This window comes from Orbicella franksi, chromosome 3 (genome assembly GCF_964199315.1).
Source record: "Orbicella franksi chromosome 3, jaOrbFran1.1, whole genome shotgun sequence".
NCBI lineage: Eukaryota > Metazoa > Cnidaria > Anthozoa > Scleractinia > Merulinidae > Orbicella > Orbicella franksi.
Genome location: NC_138147.1, coordinates 13,137,242 through 13,147,500, shown reverse-complemented (window position 1 = coordinate 13,147,500; position 10,259 = coordinate 13,137,242). Strand labels below are relative to the sequence as shown.

Sequence of the window (10,259 nt, the reverse complement as noted above, 5' to 3'; positions counted from 1 at the left end):
TAGTTTCAATACGGGGCGCTCTGTTTAGGAGTTGAGTACCGAGAAAGGGAAGCATTCCATAATTTTCGACCTCCATAGTGAACTTGATGGTGGGGTGAGCGTGGTTGAGGGTGTTCAGAAAGTCCCTAGCTGTAGACAAATCAGGCATCACAGTGAGTGTGTCGTCAACATATCGACGATAGTAAGGTGGCAGCTTGCCCTCAACATCTAATTTCTCTTCAATAGACGACATGAATACGTTGGCTAGCAAGGGCCCAAGGGGGGACCCCATCGCTACTCCGTCGATCTGTTCATACAAAGTCAAATATTTACCTTGGTTGGAAATTCATCCTTTCTCGACGTACATTGGCTAAAATTGTAGGTTCTTTGTTTCTATTCATTTCTACCAACAGGATGTCTCTCTTATGTCACTCGTAGAGTATTGTGCATGCAACTCATTCGCAGAAAGCACCTGGCTTGGCGACCAAACTCCACTCTAACAGCCAGAAACTCGTAACAGCATTTGATCGGTTCAGTACTTTCCCATCAAAGAGGTGAACAATTTGTCAAATCGAAATTTCGTTGTCATTCGAAGCCATTTTTCGTGTTACTTGTAAAGTACTGAAATCCTTTATTCTCAAATTTCTAAAACCAATTAAATTTTGGATCAAGAAATCACATTTTACATTAGCAAGTGGGTCTTCGAAAACATCCCAAGCTTGGAGCGAACTCAAAGATTTACCTTAGTTGAGGTAAGATATTAATTACTCCTTTCCCTTTCCCTGGCGTAGTCCGCGTTCTCACTTTACTTGTTTCCTTTCGTTGATCAAATGCGCTGTATAATATACACACCGATGATTTATAATGGGCTAAAAACTGCCTCTTCTGCTTGATTGTCCTGGTTTCATAACAACGGCATAACATTTCTAATAATGGCTAGTATATGATTTGTAGGTTTTGCTGCAAACAAAATGAAACTTTCTTTAGTAAACAGCACACATGGTATTCGTAACTGTTGTTGAGGTAACCTTAAGTATAATATTGAAACAAAACATTTTCCTTGGAGATCTGTGCAGGCTATTTTATTAAACTTTCCACTTCGCAAAATGCTCGGGTATTTTTTTACTTTGGAACATCAGTTTTGTGTTTCATAACATTTGGAAGAAAAGGCCCAACTCGAGGGGCCGTTTACCATAAATGTGAACCTGAAATGTAACGAATAACAGTCATTATTCAAATGGTTTCTTTTGAAGATGTTCTCTACATCTTGAAAACTGTGCCGGAAAAAGGAAGACAAATTAAAAACTGGGCTTCTTTTGAAATCTACATCGAAGTTTTTGCGTTTTTTTTTTTGTAAAGAAAAAGAATGGAGTAAGATGAAAATCCGTCATTAACTAAAATTGTATTTCTATTTTTTGCTTGTATTCTTTTGATCATACCGCAATAAACTCTAAAATCCACCCAGGGGAGGTTTTATTGACTGTTCACTTGAAATTTGTAACTATATTTTTTAATAACTCATTTAATAACAGAAATCAGCTGGCCGAATCAAATTGCAAAATTCTCGCAGATTCACTGAAAAACACTTGCTCGCTATGGTGTTAGCCAAGAAAAGAGTTGTTCGCCAGTAAGACTTAAATTATAAAAGCGCGAGCTGAGATGAAAAATATTCAACGTACGCGAAAAGAAAGTGTGAAAAGAAAAACAAAATGTAAAGCAGTACAATATGGAACAAATGCACTAATTTAAAAGAACAGAGAATTGTTTAGGCAACGGTTTGGAGTTATTGTCTGCTTCATTAGTGATGCCAGGGTGTCATGGCTCTTAAGTTTTTGAAACTCGGAAGTTTTTTTTTTCAATTACACTGGGATTGTCAAAATCAATAGATTGGTTGTTGAACCAGGCTTGGGTAGAAAATAATAGAACCTTTTTGCATGTTTTTACATAACAGATGTGTACCTTTTAATTTCTTTCAGAAAAAAAAAAATTCCAGTTTGCTTCTTATTTTACCTTTCATCTTTTTTCGTTCAACGTTTTTACTTTTTTTACACTTTCTTTTCTTATTTTTAAGCTCTCGCTTTTACACTTTAGTCTTCAAAGGCTCCACACTAGAAGCCGACAGCTCTAATTTTTATCAATTTCTTAATCAGAGAACGCTTTTGCACAAGACGCGGTATTTGCATTTACAGATTTGCATCTTTTATTTTGTACAAGTTACTTATTTCGAAATGACGTTTTACAACTGTGAGTCGGTAATGGTAAGCATGACCTATTCTTAGTTCTTCTTACTAGCGAAAAAAATCTCTCTTAGAAAAATCCTACAATTTGCATATTCAACCCAGTTTTCTTTGTAATTATAAGTTTAAACACTTTGAATGTCAAGTTTAAGTCGATTTAACAGAGCGTAAAACAAGGACTGGACACGTTTTTAAGACGAGAGAAAAAAAAAAAAAAAAAAAAAAAAAACCAGCTTGATTTTGTGTTAATTTCCGTTATTTGTTGACTTTTTAAGAAAATAGTAAAATCCAAGATGGTGGATCCAAGATGGCGGGTCAAGTGACGTCATAACCAACCAAAATGGTACCATCTTGTAGAGCAGGCTCGGCGCTATCTTATCAATGTAATTTTATTTCTCTCTGCCTTAACAGAACAAAAACCTTGAAGGGGGTGGGGGGTGTTCCATCCATCCCCCGTTGTACCACGGTTGAGGTATAAGCTTGTACGTCCGAGGGTTAATGTCCTAGTGCCGTAACACGCACACTGGTTTCATTTAACCCCCCCCCCCTCTTCCTTCCCCAGCTCAGTTTTCGTGGTTGATGCCTATAAAGAACTCTTTTTTTCAAATCTTTCACGTTATACTTGAAATACATTAAAAACAAGAGGCACAATTTTGGATTTCTCAGAAAAAAGCACAAAAATACCCTATGGTGACATCAAAATACTGTTCAAATCGTCAAAATCCTTTCAAAGCAGTTTAAATCAGTTTAAAAATACAGCTGGTTTGGTAAGGTCACCTAAGTGAACTCGTTTAAAACAAATTGGAGAATTGAAAACTGTAGGAGACATGTCTGAAGGGGGTTCATGTTAAGCTCATCATTTCGTTGAGTTTAAGGTGCTTACTACAGTTTCGATGGATTATAACTGAGCAACTTCTAACTCTTTAAAAACGTTATAAGATGTTTTTCCTTTCTCCATTTACTGTTTGCTTCAGTCTTTTACCATTCTAAGTGAAACTTGAACAATTAAACGTCAACAAATGCCCAAAATAAACGACCGAGTACCTAAGGAGAGACTGGACACTGGTAGATTAAATCACGTTTTTCTCAAAATCCACCTGTATGACCCCACCGCAAACTTTCAGGAATAAGAAATTGGCTCTGATTTAACATTTTTGCAAAGTAAAATAAAAATCTGTGAGAGATTTTTCGCAAACTAAGAAAATGTGAAATCAAAATAGCTCAAAATCTGTCAGTTACAAATGTTTTTTTTAAATTTTGGCTCTAAACGTGATTCACCCCTACAAATCAACTGTGAAAATTTCATCATGCGTTGCAAGGTAGGTTTTCGAACAATCCTCAACCAAAGACTGGAGTTTACAACCTTGGACGAGAATTGAATTGCGCATGCCCTTTATTTAAGCGCGCGCTCATGTGACGCCATGTATCGCGTGCGAGAATGTAAGAGTAAATTAGAGCTCTTTTACTGGTTGTTTATCGCGTTTTCTTGTCATATTTTTTTGGCCCTAGGCTTAAACACATGTTTGAACGGAATTTGAAACTCTCGCTACGTATACCTAAGTGATTTAATGCCTTTCAAGTGCTGAAGTGGTTTTCGTTTCCTATTAGGGTTACTAGCACCATTTTTGCACGCGCGATTAATACTGACGGTCTGGCAGGCAATCATAGCGCGCGCTACTGAGTCTCCGAAAAACTGTAGTAAGCTACCTTAAAGCTACTGTTAGCAGTAAAATGAGTAAAAAAAGTGAAGCCTTGGAGTCGACTGGCTCATAGCTGCCGGAGCTTATCCCGGTTTCTGTAGCATGAAGTGGCTAGGAGTATTTCTACTCCCCCTGGATGGGATGCCAGTCCATCGCAGGTCACTCCCCCGCAATTTGTTAGGTTTCCCCAACAATTCGACGGCAATCTTTTATACTCCTGGGTGGAGAGAGGCACTATGAGAGTTAAGTGTCTTGCCCAAGAACCAAGAGAAAATGAGGGGACAGGGAGGGACATTGAGGGCGTCGGCTGGGATATGTCGATTCCACTAAAGTTATTTTTAGTTTTAGACGGAAACGGAAGTCTATTTCCCCAGACGTCCGCATGATACCTTTCACCCGTCGATCAGGGAATTTTTAAAGGGCGGTCTGCGTGGAAATACGTTTTGCCAGTAGAAGCGCGTAAAGAACCACAACCTATTTGGAATAAAAACGCTGGGTGAAAGAAATATCAAAGTTTTTCCCCTGAAAATTTCAATCAAAGAAATCAGCGATGACAACAAGAAAGAATTTATTTGCTTTCATTTGTATAACAACATGCAGAGAGGTATCGTATTGTTCGATATTGAAAACATATATAACATGAAATACTGTTTCAAGCTGTCGCGATCCTGATACCTCTAAACGCATCGACGAAAGAAATCTTAGCCCACCGAAGAAAACTATTTTGGTTCCCACGGCAAAGCTATTTTTGAACCCAGTGGCAAAATTACCCTCAACCCAGCGACAGGAGAATATAATTCTGGCCGAGCTGCAAAACAGTTCGGAGGATAGCTAAAATATTTTGAATCTAGGAACCAAAACAACTCGAAGCCTAGCGATTAGCGACAGAAATCAACTTGAATACTATATCACAACAAAGAAATTCCCAACCATACGACAGAAGTCTATTTGAACCTCAACAGCGCGGATAAAACAACTCGGAGTGTAGCGATCAGCCTAGAAAATAACTCAACAAAACAACAGCTCAGAGCGATCAGTGATCAGCGACAGAAATAATGTTGAATAGCGGTACAGTGACAAATTGAAAAGAGCTCGCCGTGAAGCGACCTGCGACAGAAATAACTTGGACTCCAGCAACAAAACAGCTCGAGGTGGGACGACCAGTGACCGTCAGAAATAATTTTGAATACAATAACAAATACCTTGGAGTAGCGCTCAGCGAGAGAAATAATTTTGAATGCCGGCACAGCGATTAAACAACTAGAAGCATGGCGATCATGGGAATGTAGCAACAGAACTAGTTGTGACTACTGATACAGCGACAAAACAACTCCTGTAGCTCGGAGCGAAGCGATAACCGAAAGAAACCCGGGCAGAAATAATTTTGAATTCACAGAGAAACAGAACAACTCACAGCCCGGTAGTGATCAGCGACAGAAACAATTTTTCTGTTCAACGACAAAATAACTCGCATTCAAGCGACAAAAACTGATTTTGTACCAGCAACTAAAGTACATTGAACGGAGCGAAAGGGACAACTTCTTCTGACTGCTTTTCCAACAGAGAAAACCAGAAAAAACGGAGGTGTCATCTTCGTTTGATCATGTTCATGCCACGTTTTCTTCACCTTCGGTTAATTTGCACTAATGTAAGCTTTCTCTCTTCAGTATGAGAAAATCTCATTGTCCTTGCCAACATCAGTGTCGAAGTCCATCGGCTTGTAAACTCCATTTGAAAAAGCCACAGTGCATAGTCCATAACAGCAGCCACGACCTTTATAACATGTTCCGCCGGAACGTTTTGTTGACCACTCAGAACTACATTTCCGCCCGTCTGCATGTGCCATTTTATTCCCAAGGAGATGTAAAAATATATCTCCCACATTGATTTATCCAACCAGAAATACCACTTGTCTCTAATGTACCCCTAAAAGGCGCTTCTATCGACAAAGCGTATTTCCCCGTGGACCGCCGTTACTAAATTGCCTGATCACCTAAAGAATAATGGTATCATGCGGACGTAAAAGGAAATGCACTCCCGCTGTTTTCGGCAACCCTAAAATAACTTTAGTGGAATTGACATATCCCAAGGCCTGGACTGGGAGCCTCCCTCTCTGTCCCTCATTTTCTCTTGCCAAGAACACAACACAGTGTCCCCGGCCAGGGCTCGAACCCGAACCGCTCGATCCGGGGACATGCGCACTAATCTTGAGGTTACTGCGCCTCCAATTCAGAGGTAAATTCAGTCATGCAATTTCATTTAATTTCCAGTAGGAGTATTTCGCGGGTTTTAATCGAATTGGAATAGCTTTTATCATGGCGTATTTTTTTTTTATTTCGGTATTTTCATTTTCGACTCGAAAACAATTTTAGGGATATCACGAAACTAGAAGAACCTAGCTGCAGCATTTAGCAACAAGCTTAATTAAAAGGATCCTGTTGGACAAAATTTCCGTTGAATTTCCACCAGTTAGGTCATCTATAAAGGCAGCGGATAGCACTCTTCGATTCCCTGACACATCGGAGTAAAATCTGACTTTGTTAACAGTCTTTTTCTTCTTATTGTATAAACATACGAAATAACTATTTAATTTAATGGGTAAATGGACCAGTCTCGGACCTATAGGCTGTAAGTTGCTCTTGAAAATTTTATATTCTTAAAACCATATCTAAGTCCTTATTAGCCCAAGAATTTCCTTCTCGAGCTAATATTTTAAAGCTAATGATTTAAAGAGCTTTAAATTTCCGGGGGCATTTATCACCCTATGAGCGCACCGTCGACATAAACACTCTGCTGTTCATATAATGTTTTTCGTACCGTGTTGAAGGAGAAAATTTTAAGTCTTGTGTTAATTTACATTTACATGTACTATCATTCTTTTAATTTTAACAGACTGACGAATTCAAAAAGCCTAACAGTGAACTCTGCTGCAGCCAGTGCAACTAAGCAAAATGATTTCGGATTGGAACACAAGCATTTGTGGTCTGCTTACTGAAGATGTTATTCCTGTCAATGACACTGCCGCCTTCATTAACGATGTTGTTCTAGCCGCTGTAAATGTGCCATTCTGTGTTTTTGCCTTCCTTAGTAACCTGGTCGCCATAGTAGCGGTAGTCAAGACACCTGTCTTACATAAACCATGTAACATTCTGCTATGTAGCCTGGCCTCTGTTGATTGTCTTTCAGGTGTCATCTTCCAGCCACTGTTTATTGTGAGGCGTGTGATGATCCATCGCGCTCACATAACGTGTGATTATCAACTTGTGCTCTACGTACTGTATCGCTGCTCCCTAAGGTTAACTTCCTTGTTGTTCTTCGTCAACATTGCAGTGATGAGTTTTGATCGTTATAGTGCCTTGTCCAAACCTCTACAGTATCGTGCTAATGCAAGCAATAAAGGTAAGGGATCATATAAACAAAGTATAATTAATTATTAACAGTAAATTTTCCTGCTCACACCCAATCACAATGAGATAATTTTCTTCGTCGCATATCAAACATATTAGGTATATGCCGTCCTATATAAAGAGTGGAAATTTCGAACTTTTTTGTTCCGAATTGGATCATAGATTTTGCTCTTTTTGTCTCAAATTGGAAGGCATTTCAATTCTTTTTTGATAGCTAAAATCCTTTACCTTCCCTTACTGATTTTCTCCATTTTAACAAAAAAAAAATAATAGTAAAAAAATAAACTGAAATATCTCTCCCTGAGATAATGCAAATATTTCACCTTTTACTTAATAGAGTCAGCTGTGCTGAATTGTGTAGGCTTACCTGATTTAAATTTCACTAAAGCAGCTTCTCTTCTTGCTGATAGTTGTAAGCTAAGATCGAATAACGCATGGCCTTCCATTTGCCTTATTTTGGTTTTTATTTTGCTTTTTTGGCAAAAATTTCTCTCTACCTTACTACAGGGCACGTTAAAAAAAAAAAAACTCACTCCGTACATAGTAGCATTTACTCCTTCACATTATAGTCTATTGTAAGTAATGTTCAATTATTTGGTTGTTGTTTCAACAGATGCAATAAAAAGGGCAGTATTTGCTGGAGTAAGCGCCACGGTGTTTGTAGTAGCAACCGAGTTCCTTTTGTCTTCATATAACTTTTTGCTGTTTCTGAGCACTGCGGCGGTCCTCTCATTCGTTACTCTGATACCGATTATCAATCACGTTAGAATGTTCATCGCTGTCCGTGCGCACAGGAATCAAGTGCTCAATGCCGCCATGTCAAACCAACAAGCTATGATTCTTAGACGCGAGAAGAAAGTAGCTTACCACATTATAATTTTGATTGCCTCTACTTTGATTTTTATGGCTCCTACATTGCTGCTAAAAGCATTTCAATCATCGCTCACTGAACAATATCGTTACTTGTTTCCATGGACCGCGTCATTCGGAATGATAAAAGCCTCTGTTGATCCCATCATTAATTTTGGGCGGAATAAAGCCCTGCGAAATGCTATGAAATCCCTGGTGTCTTGTTAAAGCGCAAACATGACGATCTACCGTCATTATCAATTTAAAAAAAAAGTAGATTTAATGAGGTGCACACGAATGTTGCGATGTTACATGTCAGCAACTTTTAGATGTAAATTAATAATCAGTCACGGGTTGCTGAACAAACTGTATGACCTGATAATCTCATTAAAATCCACTTGGAATATCAATCTTTTATTCAATAACCCTCAACGCCGGTGTTGTTCCTCCGAAGGCTTCTCCGTGTCGCTAGGTACTTAAAATTACATGTAAAACTGTCGTTCTTGTATTGAAAGCAGTGAACCGATTGTCACTGGTTTGCACGTATCAAGTGCATTGATTGTGGGGTAAGATGAAATATGGATTGAGACTAATTATGAAATAAATAAAATCAATACATAACTGAAAACATGCTTTATTTTTTCAATCTTAATAGCGCAGCTCCGGCTGACCGAAAGGCCGTCAAGCGGAGCCCCATACTCATATTGAAAAGAATAGGAAACCCATGAATTGATTTTCTCATGGTTATCATGGCTAGCGGTATTGCCATGGGCCGTACGCTTGACGTCGGCAGAGTCGCGCACTGATGGCAACCATACTCAATCTGATAGGTTGACAGAGACTTGCAGCATTGGTTTATAGCTTCCTTCCGTACGCTTGACGTCGGCAGAGTCGCGCACTGATGGCAACCATACTCAATCTGATAGGTTGACAGAGACTTGCAGCATTGGTTTATAGCTTCCTTATTGGGCATCCATGTTTTAGGCAATTGACACCTGTAAAAAGAAGGTTTCCACTGATCAGTAACACGTTACCATATCGCGGGCTCAAATTTAGAGCTCATCCAGGTCACCTGTGTTTTTTTTTTTGTTTTTGAAGTTGATCGCTGACCAACTGCTGGTTTTCGATTGGATCGTTGGCTCATGTCAGATTAACTTGCTGTAATCAGAGCTGTGTTGTTCGGAAGCCGCTTAACGCTAACCAAGGATTAAAAAGTTAACCAAAGTATAAATTTTTCTTGTATACAAATGTTTTTCACTGCTTATGTTTTGTGTATTTTGAGTTTATCCAAACTCAAAACATAAGGCCAAACAATATAAAACAGAAAATCTCACCGCAAAGTTACAAAATTCAAGTCCAAATTCTCCCTTATCCTTGGTTAGCCTAATCGGGCTTTGAACAACCCGACCCAGGAGCTTCGCTGTTAGGCTTGGCCAAATCTGCATATCAATAAATGAATTAGGGGCGTCTGTTCGAGATGTCCATAATATTCGTTCGAGATGTTTTGAAGCTTTATTGAGATATCTAAATAATTGCATTCCTATATTTTCTATACTTCAAATCGTAAGAACCCGACCGTTTCATATTTTCCAATTAAGAAAAAGGTACCCTGTGTAGGCGGTGAACCCTCCTCCCACTTCCTCTTCCCTCTTCCCTCTTCCCTCTTCCCTCTTCCCTCTTCCCTCTTCCCCCTTCCCCCTTCCCCCTTCCCCCTTCCCCCTTCCCCCTTCCCCCTTCCCTCTTCCCTCTTCCCCCTTCCCCCTTCCCCCTTCCCCCTTCCCCCTTCCCCCTTCCCCCTTTCCCCTTTCCTCTTCCCTCTTCCCTCTTCCCTCTTCCCTCTTCCCTCTTCCCTCTTCCCTCTTCCCTCTTCCCTCTTCCCTCTTCCCTCTTCCCTCTTCCCTCTTCCCCCTTCCCCCTTCCCCCTTCCCCCTTCCCCCTTCCCCCTTCCCCCTTCCCCCTTCCCCCTTCCCTCTTCCCCCTTCCCCCTTCCCTCTTCCCCCTTCCCCCTTCCCTCTTCCCTCTTCCCTCTTCCCTTTTCCAATTCCACGAGATTAGAGGACCCCAATAAAAACCAGTTTAAGAGCAGC

At 39.9% G+C, this 10,259-nt stretch overlaps 1 protein-coding gene and 1 pseudogene across 1 annotated transcript; one reads left to right on the top strand and one right to left on the bottom strand.

Annotated features, from left to right (window-relative positions):
- Positions 1 to 750, bottom strand: part of LOC145481342 (uncharacterized) — a 1,656-nt pseudogene extending 906 nt beyond the window's left edge.
- A 6,117-nt stretch (positions 751 to 6,867) lies between these two features.
- On the top strand, positions 6,868 to 9,419 carry LOC145482325 (uncharacterized). Its single transcript, XM_081460976.1, has 2 exons — positions 6,868 to 7,315; positions 7,937 to 9,419. Exons 1-2 carry the CDS (start codon positions 6,868 to 6,870, stop codon positions 8,398 to 8,400), a joined length of 912 nt encoding a protein of 303 aa, XP_081317102.1. The 3' UTR covers positions 8,401 to 9,419.
- Positions 9,420 to 10,259: the final 840 nt, after the last annotated feature.

Coding starts and splice junctions, on each gene's coding strand:
- LOC145482325 (XM_081460976.1), top strand. CDS start 6,868: ATGATTTCGGATTGGAACACAAGCATTTGTGGTCTGCTTACTGAAGAT. Junction 7,316..7,936: donor TGCTAATGCAAGCAATAAAG/GTAAGGGATCAT, acceptor TTGTTTCAACAG/ATGCAATAAAAAGGGCAGTA.